Genomic DNA, 24,916 nt, shown 5'->3' on the forward strand with positions numbered 1-24,916 from the left:
GGTTTTGGCTGTCATGAAATTGGTCGGCAGAAACATGGTCCAAGTCCCAGCTCTGTAATCTCCCCTTCAAAGGGAAACTCTTCTTTGGGGAGGATTTTGACCAGCTGATGAAGAGTTTGGGAGGGTTGAAGGTGAATTGGTTGCCAGAAGATAAGAGGAGTGGCAAGAAGAGTTTCTTGGTTCCCATTTATGGGATACGAAAAGTTTTCAATCAGGCAAGCATTCCTCAGCATTGGGATAGAAGCAGTCTTTGGGAAGACAAATGTCCTTTCAAGGCTTCTGCAGATCCTCCAGAGATTCCGCTGGTCAGGGAACTGGGGGTGGAAAGGCATCACAATGAAGCCAGGGTGTTCCATTCTTCCATGGAGGTGGGGGGTGGGAGTTTAGCCTGCTTCTTCAGAGAATGTACCAAGGTCACCTCGGAATAGAGGGTTCTGGAGGTGGTAAGAGAATTTTCGCACCCCATCAGGGAGGCCTTTCTAAAGTCACATTGTTCATCTTGAAGCAAGCAGGAGGTGGTACGGGATACGCTGTGGAAGTTGCTAAGATTAAGATGCAATTGTTCCAGTATCTCTGTCCAAACAAGGGCAGGTGAGGTAGTCTTTATTTTGTGGTTCCCAAAAAGGAGGGCACGTTTCGACCCATTTTGGATCTGCAAAGGGTCAGTAGGGCCCTGCGGGTTCTGCATTTTTTTGCATGGAAACGATGCAAACAGTGATACCATTGGTCTGCAAAGTGTTCCTAGCATCGTTAGATCTAATGGAGTCCTACCTGCATATTCCCATTCGGGAGGATCACCAGAAGTTTGAGGTTCATGGTAATGGGACAACATTTCCAGTTCAAAGCTCTTCTATTCGCGCTGGCCACAGTGCTGCGAGCCTTCACAAAGGTGATGGTGGTAATGGCGGTGGCCTTGAGTTGAGGAGAGAATTCTGGTTCACCCATATCTGGATGACTCGTTCATCCGGGCCAAAACAGAGGAAAGTCCGGTCGCTCAGTTCAGTGGGCAATGGGCAGATTATGATTGCTGGGTTGGGTAATAAATCTGACAAAGAGTCATCTGGTTCCAACCCAGTTGCTGGAATATCTGGGGATGCTGTTTGATACTCAGAGGGGCAGGGTGTTCCTGACCTCAGACAGTGTGTCGGTTGCAGAGACAAGTGATGCACCTGTTAACATCTGCCAGTACCTAGAGTCTGGGATTATTTGCAGGTTCTTTATTCCATGGAATCCATGTTGGATTTGGTTCCATAGGCGCTTGCTCAGATGTGACCTTTGCAAAAGGCATTCTTGTCCAGATGAAATCCATTGTCAGAACAGTATCAACTGTCTTTACTGCCTCGGGGAATCCAGGTCCAGTCTCTCGTGGTGGCTGTTGCGGCACACCCTGGAAAAGGGAGTGGATCTGGAGTCTCCGGACTGGGTAGTGGTTACTACGGACTTCAGCCTCAAGGGTCTGGGGGGGGGGGGCAGTCTGTTGGGGGCGGTCGGCTCAAGATCTTTGGATGCTGGTGGAGGCGGCCTGGTCGATCAATTGCCTAGAGACAACAGCAGTTCGCAAGGCCCTGGAGGTGTTCCTGCTTTGGATCAAGGGTCAGATAGTGAGTTTTTTCCGACAAGGCAATGACTATAGCATCAAGGGAGGATGAAGAGTCACGCAGTGGCCCTGGAAGTTTAACATCTCTTTGCGTGGGTGGAATGCTTCCTAGAGGGAATAGCAGCTTCTAACGTCATGAGAGTGGACAATGTGTAAGCAGACTTCCTCAGTAGATGGCAGTTGGATCCGGGGGAATGGGAGTTGTCCCCGAAAGCCTGGGCTCTCATTTGTGACAGATGAGTATCCCCCAAGTGAACCTCATGGCCAATGCCAAATTGATCCGATTCTTCAGACACAGGCGAGAAGTCAGGTCCGAGAGAATAGATGCGCTGGTGTGCCAGTGGCCAAGAGGAGTTCTGCTATACATATTTCGGCAGTTGGATCATCTATTTGTGGTGTTTGGTGGGGCAAAGAGAGGGCTCAAAGCTTCTAAAGCCACAATTTTGCGATGGCTAAAAGAGCCCATTAGTTTGGCTTATAATTTATAAAGGCCGAGTAGCACGAGTACGTCTTGTGTGCACATTCGACCAGGGCGCAAACTGCATCCTGGGTGGAGTGTCGGTTAGTTTAGTCTCGGGTGGTATGCAGAGCCGCAACATGGTCTTCACGCCGTACTTTCACCAGACATTACCATTTGGATGTTCGGGTGCAGGAAGATGGTGAAAGTGTATTGTGAGGGTCTTTCGGGTTCCTGCCCAGTGAAGGGGGGCTTGGGTACATCTCACTTGTCTGGACTGATCTGGATATGAACAGAAAAGGAAAAATTGGTTCTTACCTGCTAATTTGTGTTCCTGTAGTACCACAGATCACTCCAGACACTCATCTCCTGGCTGCCGAAAAACCAAATTTCCTGTTTCTATTGTCAGATTGCATCCGTAAATTGTAAATCGGTTGAGCCACTGAGGTTAAGCGGCTATCGTTCCTTGCAAAGAAGTGGGAGCTCCAGTTATGGAGGGGCTCCAACCCTGAGTTAACTGTTCGCCCTAGTTGGGGTTTCAGTTTTATCTATGCATTGGCTTGGGTACGGGTCAATACTGAGGGGACTGCAGGTGGCACTGTAGCTTATGTGGCAGTGCCTCAAAGCTTTGTTCTGTCTCCATCTGCTGGTAGGGGTGCAAAACCCACTTGTCTGGACTGATCTGTGGCATTCCAGGAACGAAAATTAGCAGGTAAGATCCAATTTTCCTTTCACTTCCAACTTGGCAAGGCGACTCCCACACCCGGCCATCTGACCCCTAGGTATGGTGGTAGGGCTTGGGGGAGTGACACGGGCTGAGGGGAGCAGAGCTCCGTGACTGAAAGCACGCAGAAGGCTTCTCTCGCTGCAGAGTTTGGGGTGTGAGCAGACCCATAGATTGTGTTCATCGGGGCCAGGTCCACGTATTAGCGGCTCTCCTGTTGCTCAGAGAAACAAAAGCCACCCATTCATCGATGCACGCTTGGCCTTGAAGACCTGGAGCCCTTTTGGGTAGTGGTAATATTAAATGCAGACAGCAGAGGCTTGGAGAGGGAGGGGGAGCGGCTGGCGGGATGGGGAGGGCGGAAAGGTTAGCGTTCGCGTTGGAAACATTTTTGTCACTTTTTTTTTTCTGTAGCTGCACATTGCCGCAGCGAATGGGTACCTGGGAGCGGTGGAGCAGCTACTGGAGAACAAGGCCAAGGTGATGGTGAGGGACAGCGAGGGATGGACGCCACTCCATGCCGCCTCCTGCTGGGGACAGGTGAGCACTGCGTCGGTCCCTGTAAGGGTCATATTCAGCGGGCCTCTGAGCAGAAACGTCCGGCAGCCCAAGGAAGTTCAGCACGGCGATTTTTTCCCTGACCAGAATGCTGGCTCTGCGGGTCTCTCTCTATTCCAGGTAAAACATATCCGCTTAGTGGGGCAGAAAATGTAAAGCTCCAGGTTACCCAGACAAAACCCTTCTGAGTCTCGCGCTCCGTGTGACTCCAGGGTTGCAAGGCTGGGCTGGGTTTTTTTTGGGGTTTTTTTCTTACTATCGGGCCGATTCAGTAAAGTCCGCGGGAGAGCAGGCAAACGCCGGCACGCGCACAGGCCACTCGCCTGTATCCCTATTGCCTCCTTTTGGCCCGGAGCGGCGGCTGTCAGCGGGTTTGACAGCCGACGCTCAATTTTGCCGGCGTCTGTTCTCGAGCCCGCTGACAGCCACGGACTCGGAAACCGTACGCCGGCAAAATTGAGCGTCCGGTTTTCGACCAGACAGCCACTGGCAGACTTCAAATTTTTTTTATTTTTTTTTTAACTTTTGGGACCTCCGACTTAATATTGCCATGATATTAAGTCGGAGGGTGCACAGAAAAGCAGATTTTACTGCTTTTCTGTGCACTTTCCTGGTGCCCGGAGAAATTAGCGCCGACTTTTGGGTCGGCGCTAATTTCTGAAAGTAAAATGTGCGGCTTGGCTGCACATTTTACTTACTGAATCACACGGGAATAACTAATAGCGCCCTCAACATGCATTTGCATGTTGAGGGCGCTATTAGGTTCTGCGGGTTGGACACGCATTTTCCGCCCCTTACTGAATAAGGGGTAAGGGAAAATGCGCGTCCAATGGCGGGTTAACAGTGCGCACCATGGGAGCGTACTGTACTGTATCAGCCTGTATCAGGATTGTTTGGAAAGGAGCTTTGCCCGGCGTTACCGATGATGCTGTAAAATCCGAGACCCCATGCTTGTATTAATTGTGTTGGCCCCAGCCTGGCTTAATTATGGCACAGAATGTGTTGCCCCCTAAGGGTTCAGCTGACCCCGGTCAGGCACCAGGCGCAAACAAAAGTATGCTGGATTTTAGTAGATACACGCGTAGCCGGTAAAATCCAGGATCGGCGCGTGCAAGGCTGCCAATTTTGTGCAGCCGGCGTGCGCCGAGCCGGGCAGCCTGCCTCCGTTCCCTCCGAGGCCACTCCGAAATCGGAGCGGCCTCGGAGGGAACTCGCTTTCGCCCTCCCCTCACCTTCCCCTCCCTTCCTCTATCTAACCCACCCCCCCCCACCTTTGTCGGGGGATTTACGCCTCCCGGAGGGAGAAGTAAATCCCTGTACGTCAGCGGGCCACTAGCGCGCAGAGACGCGACCTGGGGGCGGTTCTGGAGGGCGTGGCCACAGCCCCGGACCCGCCCCCGAAACGCTGCGTGCCGCCCCCAAAACGCTGCGCCGATCGGCCCCGCCCCCTCAAAAAAACCCCGGGACTTACGCGAGTCCCGGGGCTCTGCGCGCGCCAGCAGGCCTATGGAAAATAGGCGCGCCGGCGCGCAAGGCCCTGCTCGTGTAAATCCGGGCAGATTTACGCGAGCAGGGCTCTTAAAATCCGCCCCTTTGTGTTCATTAAACAAGAGGCGAGCGTAGCTGAGGGGGGCGGGGGGTGTCTCTGAGAACGCGTCCTCCCGAGAGCTCTGTACTGAGCTTCCTGCCAGCGCCGTCTGCAGGCTCCCTCTGGCCGCAGAAGGTTTCGGCTTGCTCCGCACCGATCCTGACCCCACGCCTGCCGCCCGGCCCCGGCTGATTCGAATCTGGTGCCCGCGGGTGGCTTCTCAAACGCAGCCACCACGATATTAAATCCTCTGTAGGAAGAGTTGTCATTGTGGCTGCCCAAAAACGACGCAGTGAGAGCCTGGTGGCTTGCGTACCTTTTGGGGCAGGAGCGGAAGCGCACCCCAAGCCCTGGAGACGTTACCCCTCCTGGTCGACGTGTGGTGCTTGCCTGTTGGGGAGGGGGGGGGGGGGTGAGGAATTCACTTGGGTTGAATCCTGTTTTCGGTTCCTTAATCCACCGTCATTCTTACCGGCAGATTCATCTCGTGGAGCTGCTGGTGGCGCATAATGCAGACCTGAACGCAAAATCTGTCATGGATGAGACGCCTTTAGGTGAGCGACAGTCTGTATCTCTGATGGGGTGCAGGGGGGAAAAGTCGTGGGGTCGGCTGACATCTTCCTTCTACCTGCGGACCTCGGTGGACTCGGAAACCTTTTCTTATTGGTTGGACTCCGCGTCCTGCAGCCGTTTAAGGGAAGGTAAGCCCTTACGCAGACTTCACGGGGCAACGTAACTGTCCGCATTGGTGCAGCGCCCACAGGTACTTTTTACTCCTGGATGTCCTATCTGCTTTCAAAGTGAAAAGGCTGCCTTCTAAAGAATCCGGTTCAAGGGGCACGTTTAATGCGTTTCTGTTCCTAGAAATGTCAAACCAGCCCCAGGATTCTCTTCTGCCGCCGGGCTCTGATATCACACTGTCCCTAGGATAGTGATGTCACAGGATCCCCTGCCGATCATGCCCAGGCTCTGTGATGTCACTCCATCCCCAGGATTCCCTTCCAGGCTCTGCGATGTCACTCCATCCCCAGGATTCCCTTCCAGGCTCTGCGATGTCACTCCATCCCCAGGATTCCCTTCCAGGCTCTGTGATGTCACTCCATCCCCAGGATTCCCTGTCATGCCACTCCATCCCCAGGATTCCCTTCCAGGCTCTGCGATGTCACTCCATCCCCAGGATTCCCTTCCAGGCTCTGTGATGTCACTCCATCCCCAGGATTCCCTGTCATGCCACTCCATCCCCAGGATTCCCTTCCAGGCTCTGTGATGTCACTCCATCCCCAGGATTCCCTGTCATGCCACTCCATCCCCAGGATTCCCTTCCAGGCTCTGCGATGTCACTCCATCCCCAGGATTCCCTTCCAGGCTCTGTGATGTCACTCCATCCCCAGGATTCCCTGTCATGCCACTCCATCCCCAGGATTCCCTTCCAGGCTCTGTGATGTCACTCCATCCCCAGGATTCCCTTCCAGGCTCTGTGATGCCACTCCATCCCCAGGATTCCCTTCCAGGCTCTGTGATGCCACTCCATCCCCAGGATTCCCTTCCAGGCTCTGTGATGTCACTCCATCCCCAGGATTCCCTTCCAGGCTCTGTGATGTCACTCCATCCCCAGGATTCCCTTCCAGGCTCTGTGATGTCACTCCATCCCCAGGATTCCCTTCCAGGCTCTGTGATGTCACTCCATCCCCAGGATTCCCTTCCAGGCTCTGTGATGTCACTCCATCCCCAGGATTCCCTGCCGATAATGGGCCATGTGACATCACAGTATCCCCAGGATTCCCTGCTGATCATGCCCAGGCTCTGTGATGTCACTCCATCCCCAGGATGCTCTGCGATGTCACTCCATCCCCAGGATTCCCTTCCAGGCTCTGTGATGTCACTCCATCCCCAGGATTCCCTTCCAGGCTCTGTGATGTCACTCCATCCCCAGGATTCCCTTCCAGGCTCTGTGATGTCACTCCATCCCCAGGATTCCCTTCCAGGCTCTGTGATGTCACTCCATCCCCAGGATTCCCTGTCATGCCACTCCATCCCCAGGATTCCCTTCCAGGCTCTGTGATGTCACTCCATCCCCAGGATTCCCTGCCAGTAATGGGCCACGTGACATCACAGTATCCCCAGGATTCCCTGCCGATCATGCCCAGGCCCTGTCATGCCACTCCATCCCCAGGATTCCCTGTCATGCCACGCCATCCCCAGGATTCCCTTCCAGGCCCTGTCATGCCACGCCATCCCCAGGATTCCCTTCCAGGCCCTGTCATGCCACTCCATCCCCAGGATTCCCTGTCATGCCACTCCATCCCCAGGATTCCCTTCCAGGCCCTGTCATGCCACGCCATCCCCAGGATTCCCTTCCAGGCCCTGTCATGCCACTCCATCCCCAGGATTCCCTGTCATGCCACTCCATCCCCAGGATTCCCTGTCATGCCACTCCATCCCCAGGATTCCCTGTCATGCCACGCCATCCCCAGGATTCCCTTCCAGGCCCTGTCATGCCACGCCATCCCCAGGATTCCCTTCCAGGCCCTGTCATGCCACTCCATCCCCAGGATTCCCTGTCATGCCACGCCATCCCCAGGATTCCCTTCCAGGCTCTGTGATGCCACTCCATGCCCAGGACTCCTTTCCAGGCTCTCTGATGTCACACTGTCTCCAGGCTAGACAAGAGGAAGCCAGGGTGAGGCCAAACTGAGGATAGGCAGGGCAGGTAGAAGCAGCTTGGAAGGCTGTGAGCACACCTGCTCTTACCTAGGCAGGACGCAGGCGGAGGCAGGTCAGGATACTGGGGCTCTCTCTGAGACGTGGTTCAGAGTCCCACGACGGATACAGCCACAGCGGACTGTAATCCGTTCAGGAAGAAGAGGATAGGCAGAAAACGAGGACGAGGCATACTTTGTTAAATAAAACGTACAAATTTTATATTTGTGATGTAATATTATACGAGAAATAAAAGAAACAGTGATACAGTAAGGAAGAAAGGATTAAACCAAAACCTCATGCAAGGAATACAAACCCTCCGGCTTCCTCTAGCCCCCAGTACTAGGGGGGCAACTAAGGAAGTAGAGGAATAAATCATCCCAGGCACTGTCGCTATCCAGACACCCTCCAGAGAATTCCTCCAAATGCATATTAAACGGCCTTCCCTCCGGCCATCCTCAAATGGAGTCAGGAAACACTTTCAGAGGTAGAGGATGCAAAAATGTCTCTTTAAGGAACATTACAGCTCCATGGGCACTAATCCCTGACATGATGTAACACTTTCCTTATTGTTTTCACTCTTCAGGAATAATTTTCTCATGATCTGCATAGAGCAAAGTCTGAGAATTTTGCATAGGCAGATATTAGTGCAAATTTTCAAAGTGAACTTCTCTGCTGTCCCCCGAGATTCCCTGGCTCTGTGACCTCCTGCTGTTCCCCGGGATTCCCTGCTGCTCCCTGGCTCTGTGACCTTCTGCTTTTCCCCGGGATTCCCTGCTGCTCCCTGGCTCTGTGACCTTCTGCTTTTCCCCGGGATTCCCTGTCCCTCCTCGGCTCTGTGACCTCCTGCTGTTCCCCGGGATTCCCTGCTGCTCCCCGGCTCTGTGACCTCCTGCCGTCCCCCGGGATTCCCTGCTGCTCCCCGGCTCTGTGACCTCCTGCTGTTCCCCCGGATTCCCTGCTGCTCCCTGGCTCTGTGACCTTCTGCTGTCCCCCGGGATTCCCTGCTGCTCCCCGGCTCTGTGACCTCCTGCTGTTCCCCGGGATGACCTCCTGCCGTCCCCTGGGATTCCCTGCTGCTCCCCGGGATCCCCTGCTGCTCCCCGGCTCTGTGACCTCCTGCTGTGCCCCGGGATCCCCTGCCCCTCCTCTGCTCTGTGACCTCCTGCTGTTCCCCGGGATTCCCTGCTGCTCCCCGGCTCTGTGACCTCCTGCTGTTCCCCGGGATTCCCTGCTGCTCCCCGGCTCTGTGACCTCCTGCTGTTCCCCGGGATTCCCTGCTGCTCCCTGGCTCTGTGACCTTCTGCTGTTCCCCGGGATCCCCTGCTGCTCCCCGGCTCTGTGACCTCCTGCTGTGCCCCGGGATCCCCTGCCCCTCCTCTGCTCTGTGACCTCCTGCTGTTCCCCGGGGATTCCCTGCCGCTCCCCGGCTCTGTGACCTCCTGCTGTTCCCCGGGATTCCCTGCCGCTCCCCGACTCTGTGACCCCCTGCCCCTCCTCGGCTCTGTGATATTGTGAAACCCGGATCAGGTTTACATCTCCTCAGTTCTTTCAGCTGCATGTTGATGTTGCATTGCTTGCGTTCACTCTTTCTTCAGCTGTATGTAGTAGACTGAGTGCTGTGGATGGGTCATACTGCCTATGTGAGCTTTTCCAGCTGTGTGCAGTGGGAGATGCAGCAGTCTTCTGATATTTGCAGTGCAGGGGGAGCAGTTCTCTGTGAGTCTCTCTGTCCAGCTGTGTGCGGTGGGAGGTGCAGCAGTCTTCTGATATTTGCAGTGCAGGGGGAGCAGTTCTCTGTGAGTCTCTCTGTCCAGCTGTGTGCGGTGGGAGGTGCAGCAGTCTTCTGATATTTGCAGTGCAGGGGGAGCAGTTCTCTGTGAGTCTCTCTGTCCAGCTGTGTGCGGTGGGAGGTGCAGCAGTCTTCTGATATTTGCAGTGCAGGGGGAGCAGTTCTCTGTGAGTCTCTCTGTCCAGCTGTGTGCGGTGGGAGGTGCAGCAGTCTTCTGATATTTGCAGTGCAGGGGGAGCAGTTCTCTGTGAGTCTCTCTGTCCAGCTGTGTGCGGTGGGAGGTGCAGCAGTCTTCTGATATTTGCAGTGCAGGGGGAGCAGTTCTCTGTGAGTCTCTCTGTCCAGCTGTGTGCGGTGGGAGGTGCAGCAGTCTTCTGATATTTGCAGTGCAGGGGGAGCAGTTCTTTGTGAGTCTCTCTGTCCAGCTGTGTGCGGTGGGAGGTGCAGCAGTCTTCTGATATTTGCAGTGCAGGGGGAGCAGTTCTCTGTGAGTCTCTCTGTCCAGCTGTGTGCGGTGGGAGGTGCAGCAGTCTTCTGATATTTGCAGTGCAGGGGGAGCAGTTCTCTGTGAGTCTCTCTGTCCAGCTGTATGCCGCGGAGGGGAAGGCGGTGCCTGTAGGACGCGCAGTGGAGGCGATGCGAATCTTTGTCCGGCCGTGCGCATGTGACTTTGGCTCTCGCTCCATTGCCGTAGATGTGTGCGGAGACGACGAGATCCGGGGGAAACTCTTGGAATTAAAACACAAGCACGAGGCCATCATGAAATCCCACGAGAAGCACAAGTCCGCACTGCAGCGACGCACGTCCAGCGCTGGCAGCAGAGGGTAAGGAGGGCATAGGCTGTGCCAGCTGCAGAGGGGTCAGGAGGGCACGAGGCCTGCGGTCAGCTGGGGAGGGTACGTAGAGTACTGGCCGCAAGAGCTAAGGAAGATTGGGGCAGGGTTGGCAGCGGGAGTTGGAGGGGTAGGGGGCAGTGCCTGCAGTGGAGTGACTGGCACCGCTAGTGCTGTATAACAGCAGGGGAGTGAGGAAGCCGGGGGGCAGGCAGTGCCGGCACAGCAGGGAGTGGTGGGAGGGGAGGTGGTGAGGAGCCCCCGGCACTCCCTGGGGCACGGCTCAGCATGTTCTCTATCCCTGCAGGAAAGTCGTGCGGCGGGTGAGCGTCACCGAGCGCACGAACCTGTACCGCAGGGAGCACGAGCAGGAAGCCATCGTCTGGCAGCAGGCGAGGCAGCGGGAGAGCGAGGCCGAGCTGGAGGACGAGGACAGGCAGACGAACGCTGAGCTGCAGGAGCAGGTCACAAACGTGAGTCACCGTCACATCATCTTTTTTTTTTTCTTTCCCCAGGAGGAGGGAGGGATGTGGCGTGCGCTAGTGTTAGGCGCACAATTTTATATACGTGAGCAAGGAGGGGTGTCTTCCCACCACCCAAATCAGCGGGGCTACGTGAATGCCAGAGAAAATAAAACATTGATCCTCCATCATTCTCTGCTCCCCACCCCCAGGTCCCCTCTTGCACGATCAGCCCCCCAGTGCCTCAGTACTGGCGCTAAGTCCCACCGCTGACACCATCTCCTTTCCAGCCAAATCCGTTCACCCCCACTCTCCACTGGCCCCCCAGCTCTCCATCTCAGCCACTTCCTCCTGAGCAGCAATAAAGCACCTCCTGGAGCCAGATATGATGCTCGCGGACGTAGGTGTGCGTTCCCCTTTTATGCGGGGCAGATCCGGTCAGGCGGTGCTGAGAAGCCGTTCAGAGATTCGTATGGGGCTACGCCTGCACCGGCAGCAGTTCACCTCTCGTTGGAGGAAGAGAGGCATCCTTTCCCCCGGGCTCTGCAGGGGCTGGAGTTGGAAGATCCATCGCCAGCTAAGCTCGAGCTCGTCCCGCTGAAAGTCAGCGCGTCGGAGCGGTCTGTCTGTCTCCCTTCCTGCGTGGCACCGGAGGCTTGCCTCCTCAGAGAGCGGGACGCGGGGGCCACGCGAGAACGGTGCGGATGTGTGCACGGAGAAACTGAGGCTGTGCTGGGGGGGGGGGGGGGGGAGGAAAGAGTGCTGCTGACGGGGGACACTGAGCCACAGACTCGGGCGAGCATCACTGACTTGTGACCAGTGCTCAGTGAGACCCTCTCAGCCCCAGACAAATGACAAAGGACCAGTTGGCTAGGCCTCACCTCAGTACCGTGTTCAGCTCTGGAGGCCGTTATCTCAGGGAATGGAGGCCGGTTGTAATAAGGCACACACTAACCTTGGTGCAGGTTTTTACTTCTGTTCTAGCGTGCATTTTTCAGGAGTTAGATTAACTCTGGTATGTAATAAGGGTTTTAACCCCTAAAACAAAATGCACACTAAACCAGGTATAAAAAGCAGTGCTGACGTTAGTGTGAATGCATGGAAATCCCATGTAAGGGAAGGCATTAGCTATTCCCCAGCAATGCAAAGAGGTGCATTAAAGGGCAGATGGCTTAAAGCCCGTCTTCTTAACGCTGGAAATGTAACTCCTGGGTCAGAGCAGGAGTAAAACTTAAATCACATTTCTGGGGGCCATGTTATACTATTGTTGTGCTCGATGTGGTAGTTTCTGGCTGCTTTTACCAGACCTAGCACAAAAATGTGAATTTACTGCACCTCAGACCCAGGAATTTAATTTCAGGGCAGGCACCTACAGCTGAACAGTACACTGGCGCTGTGCATCCCGACTCTGGTACACTATTTAACTGTCGTTCCCTGTACGTGCCCAGATCAGTCCAGACTTGGGGTTTTGCCTCCCTGCCAGCAGGTGGAGACAGAGTTTTTCTGACACTCTACATAATCCCGCGTGCCACCTGCAGTCCTTCGCTATTTCTCTGTCTCCAGCAGACGGTAGATGGTGGAAACCTGCAGTTCTGCAGCTGAAAAAAAAAAAAGAGAGCGAGCCTTCCTTCCAAGGGTTTGTTGGGTCCTGGTGGGACCATCCCCCCCCTGATTTGAGATGGATAAGCTGAGGGTTGGTGACCCTTTAATACGCCTGGTCCTTAATTGTGTGGGGTGCAAATCTGGTGGTCCAGATCCTTCTCCTCCTCGAGGCTGCTGAGGGACACTTGAGGTACTGTGAAGCAGTTTGGAAGCAGCCTGCTCCCTCTTGCAGCCCTGTGTTCCAGCCTAACTCAGGGAAGTATGCTTAATTTTGTTGTTGTGGTATTCAGGTTTCCTGCATGTGGGGGCTGGTGTATTTTTAGAGCGCTTCTATTCAACGGCAGAGCGAGTGCGGTGGGCGGCTGTAGCTGAGGGTATCCCCTGCAGTTGCGGCCATGTGTAGCTTGATGCTCAACTGGGCTGTGCACAGGGCTGTGTGTCGGGCGGTGAGGGGTCTTCGAGGAGACCTGCCACTGTGTCTGGGATTTCAGCAAGGCAGTGCTTCTCTCCCAGTCAGCGCGGGAACGGTGGCAAACTTTATTCTGTTGATGCATGAGGCCTATTTAGCTAAGCAGCTCTCTGGGGCGGAGCGATCTGGGACCCGGTGCTGCCTTTGCCCATCCGGCACATATTGGGCTTTGCCTCAGTGTTGGGAGACGCAGAAGGTGATTCTGATGATTCGGATGTTGATAGGAAGCACCGGGGTGCCCCACGGGGTTGATTCAGGTGGCAGATCCAGAGGAGATCCCTGTTACCAGAGGGAAATGACCCCAGGGTGGTCCATCTTCGTAAAAAGGAACTGTGGCCCTTGATTCTTCAGGACCTGCAGGAGCTCGGACTTGAGGTCCCTCAGGAGGGCTCTGATTTGGAGGAAGCAGATCCTGCCTGGATGGCTTGAGGGCTCCAGCAAAGGCCTTCCCGTACCACAAGTCGGTAAAGAAGTTGGTGGATCGAGAGTAAGATACTCCCAAGGCCAGCTTGAGAGTTGGGAGGGCTATGGAAAAACTTTATCCATTGCCAGAGCAGATGTTGGAACTTCTGTCACTTCCTAAAGTTGATGCTTCCATGTCGGCAGTCACTAAAAAGACAACTATTCCGGTTGCTGGGTCTTGCTACTTTGAGGAATGTCCAAGATTTGAGATGAACTTCCAATTTCCAAAGGATATTTGAGGTTTCGGCCTTGAGCTTATAAGTGGCCATTTGTTACCAGTATTATGCAATGGACTTGTCTGTGCTGGGTCCAGCTGTTACAGGAGGCTCAGCCGCAATCCGGTGAGGATGCACAGAAGGCTGAGTGCTTGGGGGTTGCTGTGGCATATAGAGAAGATGCTCTGTATGCCACCTGGTCTGAACATCTTCTAGGATGATGTCTGCAGTATCAGCCAGAAGATTATTGAGGTTCCATAACTGGTCAGCGAATGTGTGGTCCAAGTCTCAGCTAAGGTTTCTTCCTTTTAAAGAAAAGCTCTTGCTTGGTGAGAACCTAGAACAGATAATGAAGCATCTGGGAAGACCAAGATGCACAGGTTGCCAGAGGATCAGCCTAAGGGTAGAAGATTCTTTCAGACTCTGTCCCAGTTTCAGGATAATAGAAGGTTTTGCCTGTTAAGGGGTTCTTCAGGGCCTCAGAAGCAATCCTCCCCCAGAGGTCAGTCCTGGGGTCAGTCCTTTCGAGGTGGTCTGAGACCTTTCCGGGACACCACAGGGGGAAACACAGCTGGTACAAAACCCTCTCAATGATAAGGGGAATGGAACAGCTCCCCCTATGAGGAAAGACTAAAGAGGTTAGTGTGGGAAATATGCGCTTGCCAGCAAGCCATTTCATCAGGGTTTTACACTAACTTCCCTTCTCCCTGACCTTTGCCTGAATAAAAGCATCACTTGTGCTTAAGTCTCTCTGCCTAGGAAAGGATACCTGACTGTCATGTATTTCTCTAGCTTATAATTAATCCTGATTGCCTGAAATAAGGGCTGGGTGTTCCCTAGTCAGAGGCAGGACAAAGTCAGGAGGTATAGATTTCAGCAGCCAATGAAATGATCCGTATACACCCCCTGAACCAAGCCAATGGTGTAATGACTCGTCTGTTGCTATGGGGAAAGTAGCCAATCATGTAATGACACATCATCTGCCTTTGTATGAATGTACAATAAAGGAGGACTCTGAGGTGTGCTCAGGTCCCTTTTACCTGCCTGCCATGAAAGCTGCCTGATGCCTCTTCATTACTGCTACAGGTTAGGGCTGTTCAGCTTGGAGAAGAGACGGCTGAGGAGGGATATGATAGAGGTGTTTAAAATCATGAGAGGTCTAGAACGGGTAGATGTGAATCGGTTATTTACTCTTTCGGATAGTAGAAAGACTAGGGGGCACTCCATGAAGTTAGCATGGGGCACATTTAAAACTAATCGGAGAAAGTTCTTTTTTACTCAACGCACAATTAAACTCTGTAATTTGTTGCCAGAGGATGTGGTTAGTGCAGTTAGTGTAGCTGTGTTTAAAAAAGGATTCGATAAGTTCTTGGAGGAGAAGTCCATTACCTGCTATTAAGTTCACTTAGAGAATAGCCACTGCCATTAGCAATGGTTACATGGAATAGACTTAGGTTTTGGGTACTTGCCAGGTTCTTATGGCCTGGATTGGCCACTGTTGGAAACAGGATGCTGGGCTTGATGGACCCTTGGTCTGACCCAGCATGGCATGTTCTTATGAGATTGGTCCATTCCTTTGTTCCAGCTATAGGTGGGCACCTACTGCTTTTTTACGAGGAGTGCACCAAAATTATAATTATCAGACATAATTGATGTTATAATTACCGAGTTACCTTTCTTCTTCTGGCTTCTTCTTCTTCCTAGTTCCATTACCCTTGATTTATTGTAACTTTTTGCTTCTTCTTCTGCGTTAAGGTTAATGTTATTACCCCCAGTTCTTTGTAAACCAATATGATATGATCTGTATCATAAATGTCGGTATAAAAAAGTACTAAATAAATAAAATTACCACAGACCAGTGGGTTCTCAGTGTAGTGAGAGACTGCTGTTCTTTAGAATTTTTCTTGTCTCGTTCAACACTTATTCCTAATTTCCATCTGCGGTCCCCTTGACAAGTAGCTGGCAGTTTGGGAAACGCTAGACTAGTTGAAGAAGCTGGGCGCCAAAGTCCCGGTTCCCCATGAAGAACAAGACACAGGAAATTATTCCATTTACTTTGTTGTGCCAAAGAAGGAAGGCACTTTTTGCCCAGTTTTGGATCTAAAAAGGGTGAATGCAGCTCTGAATGTTCTTTGTTTTTTGAATGGAGACCCTGTGTTCTGTCATCGCCGTGGTGCGCAAAGACGAGTTCCTGGCTTCTCTAGATTTGACAGAGGCATATCTGCACATAGCCATCTAGCCAGAACATCAGCGGTTTCTGCAGTTTATGGCTCTGGGGCATCATTTTCAGTTTCAGGCTCTCCCTTTCAATCTGGTGATGGCCCATGTACTTTCACCAAGGTTGTGGTGGTGGCGGCGGCAGACTTGCATCGGGAAGGAGTCCTGGTACACCCCTATCTGGACGACTGGCTCATTCTGGCAAAGTTGGAGGACCTTTGTGGCAATCGGTACAGAATGTGCTGTTGCGTCTAGAATCTCTCAGCTGAGTGGTGAACCTGGCAAAGAGCCACCTTGTTCCCTTGCAGTCCCTGGAGTATTTGGTGGCTCGCTTCAAATGTGGAGTGGCAGAGTGTTTCTCATGGAGAAGAGAATGCTGAAGCTGCAGGGGTAGATTCGTCAGTTGTTGGGACTGGCAGGCCCAGGGTCGAAGACTATTTGCATGTCCTAGGTTCTATGGCTTCGACCTTAGTTGGTGCCTTGGATGTTCGCATATATGCGACCTCTTCAGAGAGCTTTTCTCTCCTTGCCGAATCTACTGTCTGAGTTGTTTCATCTGCCCCCTTCTGCTCAAGGGGGTCAGCAGGGACAGTCTCACGATGGCTCCTTCAGTCCAATTTGGAGCGTGGTATGGAACTGGAGGTTCCGGATTGGGTGATTCTTACCACCGATGCCAGCCTGCCCGATTGGGGGCAGTGTGTCAGTGTCAGTCAATGCAGGGCTGGTGGTTCAAGGAAGTGGCTTCGTGGTCTGTCGGTCAGTTAGAGGCCAGAGCAGTATGTTCGCTTTACTTACCTTTCTGCCATTGAGAGGTCAGTCGGTAAATATCCTGTCAGATAATGCAACGACGGTGGCCTAGATCAACTGGCAGGGAAGAATCAAGAGTTAGGGCAGTAGCCCAGGAGGCTCAGGAGTTGATTCTCTGGGTGGAACAACACTTGAAGAGGATAGCGGCATCGCACATTGCAGGTGTCAACAACTTGCAAGCGGATTTTCTGAGTTGTAAGCTATTGGACCCTGGAGAATGGGAGCTATCTGAGTCGGCGATGCAATTCATCTGCGAGAAGTGGGTTGTCCTTAAGTGGATCTAATGGTGAATCAACAGAATGCTATTGCATTCTGGTTTTTCAGTTGATGAAGAGAACATGGAGCAGAGGGTGTTGATGCTCTACTTGACTGTTGGCCTCTGAACGTTCTACTTTACATCTTTCCTTCATGGACCCTAGTAGGTAAGGTGCTGCGATGGATAGAGAAACATCTGGGTGATGTAATTCTGATGGCACTGGAGTGGCCACACTGACCTTGGTTCGTGGATCTCGACAACATGCCTGTGGACTGACAGCTGCGCTTTGGCCATCTAGTGAATCATCTTCGTCAGGGCCCAATGTTTTCAGATCAGTCAGCATGCTTTTGTCTAGTGACCTGGCTTTTGAAACACAAGGAATATCCCAAAGCAGTAATTGCCACTTTGTTACAGGCTAGGCAAAAGTCCATATCTCTGTCGTATGTGCGAGTCTGGAAGGTGTTTGAGGCATGGCGTATCGCTAATGGGGTACAAGCTCTCAAAGCTACAGTGTCTCATATTTTGACCTTTCTTCAGGAGGGTTTAGTCAAGGGTCTGGCTTTTAACTCTGGTAGGATTCAGGTGGCGGCTCTCGGTTACCTCCAGGATAAGGTAAAGGGTTATTCTCTGTCCATGCATCCGGAGGTCATACGTTTTTTCTGGGAGAGGGAGAGGGGGGACAAAACTTGTGTCCTAAGAAGACACATCCTGGAACCTTAATCTTGTGCTCAAAGGCTTGTTTGAGGCTTCCTTCCAGCAGCTGAGAAGAGCACCTCTTAATGACTTGACCCTTATGGTAGTTTTCCTGGTGGTTATATGTTCAGCTAGAAGAATATTGGAGCTACAGGCTTTGCCTTGCCGGGATCCTGTTCTTCAGATCTCCGAGTCAGGAGTTTAGTTATATACAGTACCTTCTTTTTTTGCAAAAGGTAGTGTCAGCGTTTCATGTGAATCAGATAGTAGAGCCTCCCGGCTTTTCCAGAGCTGGACTCCTCCGTACCTCACGCAAGGGAGCTTAGGCTCTTGAATGTGCTGCAAGCCTTGTTGAGGTATCTGAAGATGACAAATTACTTCAGAAGGTCTCATCACCTGTTTTTCTTTTTTTTGGAGTGGGCCAAAGAAGTTCTCAAGCCTCTAAGGCCACTGTCGCATGTTAGCTTAAGGAGGTGATTGGTTTGACTTGTATAGCTAAGGATCAACCAGTCCCTGAATGTTTGAGAGCCCACTCAATGCAATCTCAGGCAGCCTCATGGGCCGAGGCTCGGTAGGTTTCTCCACAGGAGACTTGTAGGGCAACAACTTGGAAGTCACTGCACATTTTCGCCAGGTACTATTGTTTGAATGTTGGGGATCCGGCTTCCAAGACCTTTGAGAGAGTGTTCTGCGAGCAGGACTCTCCAGGTCCCACCCTGGTTAGGGAGCTTAAGTACATCCTATGAGTCTGAACTGATCTGAGTGCATACAGGGAAAGGAAAATGGGTTCTTACCAGTCCAGAATCCACCCAATCTGTGGAGGAGAGTCACCTGCACCTTCTGTTCTTGGCGTGGAATGCAGAGTTGTCAGTTGGGTTCAAGCTACTTGTTTTACTTTAGACTTCTAAAGAGGTCACCTTCCTTCAGTTCTTGGAGGAAGTTAAGAATCTGTTGTCGATTTAAGTGGTTATTTAGAAATATAGTTTTTTGGCTTGGTTAATATATTTATAAATGATCTGGAAAAATATACGACGAATGAGGTAATCAAATTTGCGGATGATACAATATTATTCAGAGTAGTTAAATCACAAGCAGATTGTGATACATTGCAGGAAGACCTTGTGAGACTGGAAAATTGGGCATCCAAATGGCAGATGAAATTTAATGTGGATAAGTGGAAGGTGATGCACATAGGGAAAAATAACCCATGCTATAGTTACACAATGTTAGGTTTTATATTAGGAGCTACCACCCAACATAATAACATAAGAAATTGCCATGCTGGGTCAGACCAAGGGTCCATCAAGCCCAGCATCCTGTTTCCAACAGTGGCCAAACCAGGCCACAAGAACCTGGCAATTACCCAAACACTAAGAAGATCCCATGCTAGTGATGCAATTAATAGCAATGGCTATTCCCTAAGTAAACTTGATTAATAGCCGTTAATGGACTTCTCCTCCAAGAACTTATCCAAACATTTTTTGAACCCAGCTACACTAACTGCACTAACCACATCCAATGGCAACAAATTCCAAGAAAGAGATTTAGGCGTCATAGTGGATAACACATTGAAATTGTCGGCTCAGTGTGCTGCAGCAGTCAAAAAAACAAAGAATGTTGGGAATTATTAGGAAGGGAATGGTGAATAAAATGGAAAATGTCATAATGCCTCTGTATCGCTCCATGGTGAGACTGCACCTTGAATACTGTGTACAATTCTGGTCGCCGCATCTCAAAAAAGATGATTATTATTATTATCAATTATAATTATCAGATATAATTATCAGATATAATTATCAAAAAAGATAATAATAATTATTATTATTATTATTAAGATAAATATTAGTTTTTACCTTTTTTGTTACCTATCCACTTGTTAATTGTAAACCGACATGATGCGATATCTATTGTGAATGCCGGTATAGAAAAACTTAAAAATAAATAAAATAAAATAGTTGCGATGGAGAAGGTACAGAGAAGGGCAACCAAAATAAGGGGAATGGAACAGCTCCCCTATGAGGAAAGACTAAAGAGGTTAGGGCTGTTCAGCTTGGAGAAGAAACGGCTGAGGGGGGATATGATAGAGGTCTTTAAGATCATGAGAGGTCTAGTTCGGGTAAATGTGAATCGGTTTATTTACTCTTTCGGATAATAAAAGGACTGGGGGGCACTCCATGAAGTTAGCATGGGGCACATTTAAAACTAATCATAGAAAGTTCTTTTTCACTCAACGCACAATTAAACTCTGGAATTTGTTGCCAGAGGATGTGGTTAGTGCAGTTAGTGTAGCTTGGTTTAAAAAAGGTTTGGATAAGTTCTTGGAGGAGAAGTCCATTAACTGCTATTAATCAAATTTACTTAGGGAATAGTCATTGCTATTAATTGCATCAGTAGTATGTCCCCTCATCCCTGGAAAGATGTAAATTCTCTGGGGATGGAACCTGGAGCTGAACAATGCATAAACTCCCTGGGAAGTACATATTATTCAGCTGAAGGTGCCTGCCCTGGAGAGCTTGTGCCAGAAATGTCATGTCTGCTATGGTCTGAAGTGGAGTAAACTCGCATCTTAATAGCCCAAAGGTGCAGTAGATTCAGTTAGAGCACAGCAGGCGAATGTCGTGGCCACCAGGAAATGGGAGTTAACCTTGGACTCCACCTCAGTGCCAAGGAGTTAAAGAAATACAGGAGTGAGGAGGTGGAAGGAGTGTGACCAAAACGTAAGACTGGCCCGGGGCATCTCGGCTTTGGGCACAGTTTTGCTCGCAAGGCAATGCCGAGTGAAATCAAAGGGTGGGCGGCTGCATCCCTAATGACCATAGCTGCCCATCCCAGAGATTTCAGTGGCATGCCTTGCCCAAACGGTCTTGCATGTGAGACTGTGCCCAAGTCGGGATGGCCAGAGTCAGTTCTTGCATGCAAGGTCATTTTGGGCCCGGGGTTTCCAGCTTCACCGTACTCCTGTTTTAAAGCACTTGTCTACATTTTAGTGTGGATTTTTCAGGTTAATTCACATTTTAGCGTGCATTTTTTGTTTAGCACGCTTTTTTTTTTTTAACCCCTGTTTTATCATGTGCTAGGTAAAACCCACGCTAAAATGTAACTTCACTTTTAGTGCGAATTTTATTACATCGAGCCCCATAGAGAAGCCGAAGACTGTCCAGAGAGAGAGGTAACCAAAATGGTGCAGGGTTTGTACCAAAAGCCTGAGGGAAATTAATAGGTGCACCCTAGAAGAGAGGCGAGATGGGAGGGATATCCTGCAGACATTTAAATGCCCTCAAGGTGTTATTGCCCAGGAAGCCAAGCTTTTGCAGTAGGAAGGAAGCTGTAGAACGAGGGGTCAGGATATGAAGCTCCAAGGGGGCAGGGTCAGGGACAGTGTCAGGAGGTGGTTTTTTCACAGAGAAGGGTGGTGCATTCCCGGAATGTCCTCCCACAAGAGGTGGTGGTGACAAGGACCGAGGCAGATTTCCAAAAAAAGTATGGGATAAACACAGAGGGATCCCTGGTGACAAGAGGATGGTAATGAAGCACTGGGCAGCCTTCACTGAGCGAGATTTGCAGTGATCAGGCTGCACTGTGCTTCCTGCATTGCAATGGGGTAACCTGCGAGGAGCGGCAGTTCCAACCCTAAAGGGGAGACAGACAGAATTGGGGGTTAGGTTCCGTGCGGGAATGTGATCTGCTTGGGGTAGGGGCACATAAAACTGCTGCAGGGTAGACTAGATGAGCCTTTTTGGTGTTAATCTGCCATCATTTACCATGTTCGAGCCACAGGTACAATGCGTCCCGATGAGCTGCACCTGCGTTATGAGTGAGGTTCATTCCTGTCCTGGTGTGTGCAAAGCAAACCCTTTTGTAGACAATTATCCCAAGAGAGTTGCTAACTTGTCATCAATACTCTGATGCACGCCCATCAACAGACAATTAACAAGGCACTAGTGTGAGTCACTGGTACTCGGCAATGACGCACCCTGAGCAAAACTGAAAACCTCTCTCTGGCTGAAGACTGTGATATAAAGGAACTTGAGCAGGAAGGCGACTATATTATCTGGGAGTAGATGAAGGAACAAACAGGGGCACATTGGGGAACAACGTCGGGAGTATTTATTCATGGAAAGGGTGCTGGATGCATGGCGTGCCCTCCTGCAAGGGATGATGAAGACAAGAATGGTAGCAGAGTTAAGAACATAAGAACCTGCCATACTGGGTCAGACCAAGGGTCCATCAAGCCCAGCATCCTGTTTCCAACAGAGGCCAATCCAGGCCATAAGAACCTGGCAAGTACCCAAAAACTAAGTCTATTCCATGTTACCATTGCTAATGGCAGTGGCTATTCTCTAAGTCAGAGCTTTCCAAACTTTTCATGTTGGTGACACACTTTTTAGACAAACATAATTTCGGGACACAGTAATTCAGTCTACTAGCAAACCGGAGGTTAAAGGTTATCGAATGAAATGTATTTCGACAATTTATGTATGTTTCCTTAAATATATACATAATAAAATGTTTCACGACACAACCTATCTTGTGAAAACCTTTCATTTATATTAAAAATATATAATATTCCAAGATTAATGTTATTGTTCTAATTTATGAGTAACAATAATAAAACAAAGTTCCCTGTACGTACCTGGATCAGTCCAGACAGTGGGTTATGTCCCCAATCCAGCAGATGGAGTCAGCACAAGCTTTGAGGGGGCGTATCCATATATACTACTACCCCCTCTGCAGGAGTTCAGTATCTTCTGACTCCAGCAGATGCGAGTAGGGGAATCAGGCTTCCCCTCCTTTTCCTTCACTTTCTTGCTTGATTATGGCTTGTTGTTGTCTTTTTCTGTGGATCAAGTTTGTATTAAGTTAAAAAAAAAAAAAATAAGGCAGAGTTCTTGCAACTTCTGGGGAGTGGCTTCTCTTCCTTGTCTCTTCTCTGCGGCCTTGCTGTTTATTTCTCGTTGCAGCCAGGGGTAAGTTTGTTTTTCCTTTGTAGTTTTTTCCTTCACAGCTCAGCCCCCGGTGCCCGCGAAAGCCGGTGGAGCCGGCCTCTTCGCTCTTTACTCCCTCACCCGCGGCCATTTTACAGCTCCTTATGGGCTGCTGAGCCATTTAGGGAAAGATGTCTGGGGCGGGTCGTGTGGCCGGGAAGGCCCCCCCCCCGCGGCACCCTCCTCTATTTTCGGACAGCGGGCAGTGCGGGCCGACCGGGCCCCCCCGCAGCGGCGCCTTTGTGCGCGTGGCCCCCCCCCCCCCGTGGCTTTTTCTTTTCTCCTGCAGCGATCCCGATGCTGCGGCCGTCCCGCCGTGCGGCCTGCGGAGACCCGGGGTCCCGCATTTCCCGGGAGGGCATCTGTGCACGATGCCTTCCCGGGGGGGAAGGTACCTCACAGTCCCTGACTGATTTCTCTTTTTTGCCCGGGCGGTGCGGGACGGCCACTCTGCCATTTTTGGCGGGAACGGCGGCCATTTTACATTCTGAGCGCCCTGAGGCGCAGGCCACGAGGGGGAACGGATCCCTGGAGGCCACGAGGGAGAACGGATCCCTGGAGGACTCTACCAGCGGGGGTGTTCCCCCGATTTTGGTGCAGGAACCAAGCACCCAGAGCCAGGGAGCAGGAACCACGCCGCCCCCGAAGCGCACCTGAGCAGGCCGGGGTTCTCTCCGGAGTTTATCCTGCTCATGCATACCGCTTATCTGCAGGGGCTGGAAGCACCTGTGGGACACACCCCCCCCCTCCTAAGATCCCTCGGATGTCGCCCTCGACGCCGGCCCCCCCCCCCGACCCTCCGGGAGTGGGGACCTCCCGCCTTCCTACCCGGGTCCGATCCACGCCCGCGGCAGTGGGGGCGGTGCCAGACCCAGCGGGACATGGACTTGACCTCCCGGACGGGGGACAAGGGGACGGCACGCAGGAGGGGGATGATCCGTGTACCCTACGCCTCTTCCAGAGGGAAGAGCTGGACGACCTCATCCCGCAGATCATCCAAGAATTAGATTTGGATCCGCCACCAGACCCGCCTGCCCCAGTAGCTCCCGCTGTCATCACTTCTTCAAGGAAGGGAGATCCTGTCCTGGCGGCACTCCGGCCGAGGGCTCGGGTTTTTCCCATTCATGACTCGTTTTTACAACTTCTCACCAGGGAATGGGACACCCTGGAGGCCTCCCTGAAGAGCAGCCGGGCTATGGAAAAGCTGTACCCGCTCCCCGAAGATTTCTGGACCTCATCAAGGTCCCAAAGGTGGACTCCGCAGTGTCGGCGGTCACGAAGAGGACGACTATCCCAGTGACGGGAGGTGCGGCGTTGCGGGACACACAGGATCATAAGTTGGAAGTTTTCCTTAAGCGGGTTTTCGAGGTCTCACTCCTCACGTCTCAGAACCTGCCGTCCGATGAGGCTGCCCAGGCAGATCGGCTAGAAGCCGCAGTGGCGTATGGGGCGGACGCCTCGTATGACCTTTTTCGGGTCCTCGCAAGATCCATGGTTTCGGTAGTGGCAGCACGACGACTACTGTGGCTATGCAATTGGGCGGCTGATACGTCCTCTAAGTCGAGTCTGGGCTCTCTTCCCTTCAGGGGCAAGTTCCTCTTCGGGGAGGATTTGGACCAGATCATCAAGTCCCTGGGGGAGAACGCTGTTCATCGGCTGCCGGAGGATAGGTTTCGACCATCCAGAGCATTTTCTTCTTCTCGGACCAGAGCCAGAGCGCAACGGCGCTACAGGGGATACAGACAGGCGGGCTCCCGGTCACCCGCCCCCAGGTCTCAGCCCTGGTCGCGCTCCTTTCGCGGGCGTCGGCCAGCACGCACTACTCCCGGAACCGGGAACCCCTATACCAAGTCTTCACAATGATGCCAGTCTCGCCCACTCCCCTGTCCCCAGGATTGGGGACCGACTAACGTATTTCTACGCGGAGTGGGCACGGATCACCTCGGACCAGTGGGTCCTGGATACCATAAAACACGGCTACGCATTGGAATTTGTCCGCCCCCCGCAGGGAAGGTTCATCTTTTCCCCCTGTGGCTCGGACCTCAAGAGAGGAGCGGTGCAGCTGACTCTGGACAGACTCCTGGAGATAGGCGCTATTGCGCCCGTGCCCTTCGGAGAGGTGGGCTCGGTCCACTATTCCATCTATTTCGTCGTACCAAAGAAGGACGGTTCCTTCCGGCCTATCCTAGACCTCAAGGAAGTCAACAAATCCCTTCGAGTCGTTCAGTTCCGCATGGAAACGCTCCGGTCAGTGATTGCGGCGGTGCATTGGGGGGAGTTCCTCTCCTCCCTGGACTTAACGGAGGCCTACCTGCACATTCCCATCCGCCCGGACCACCACCGTTTCCTTCGTTTCAAAATTCTGGACCAGCATTTTCAGTTCACGGCTCTCCCGTTCGGATTGGCGACGGCGCCGCACACCTTCACCAAGATCATGGTAGTCGTGGCGGCAGCTTTCCGGAAGGAGGGCATCCTGGTTCATCCTTATCTGGACGATTGG

General features: G+C 52.0%; 1 protein-coding gene across 1 annotated transcript in view; it reads left to right on the plus strand.

Moving 5' to 3' along the window:
• PPP1R16A (protein phosphatase 1 regulatory subunit 16A) overlaps positions 1 to 24,916 on the plus strand; it is a 114,294-nt gene that overhangs the window by 74,036 nt on the left and 15,342 nt on the right. Inside the window, exons 6-9 of the mRNA XM_029592246.1 lie at positions 3,193 to 3,318; positions 5,403 to 5,478; positions 10,111 to 10,240; positions 10,557 to 10,722. Of these exons, the coding sequence (XP_029448106.1) occupies positions 3,193 to 3,318; positions 5,403 to 5,478; positions 10,111 to 10,240; positions 10,557 to 10,722 (498 nt within the window). The remainder of the gene's footprint in view (positions 1 to 3,192; positions 3,319 to 5,402; positions 5,479 to 10,110; positions 10,241 to 10,556; positions 10,723 to 24,916) is intronic.

This window comes from Rhinatrema bivittatum, chromosome 2 (assembly GCF_901001135.1).
Source record: "Rhinatrema bivittatum chromosome 2, aRhiBiv1.1, whole genome shotgun sequence".
Classification (NCBI taxonomy): Eukaryota; Metazoa; Chordata; class Amphibia; order Gymnophiona; family Rhinatrematidae; genus Rhinatrema; species Rhinatrema bivittatum.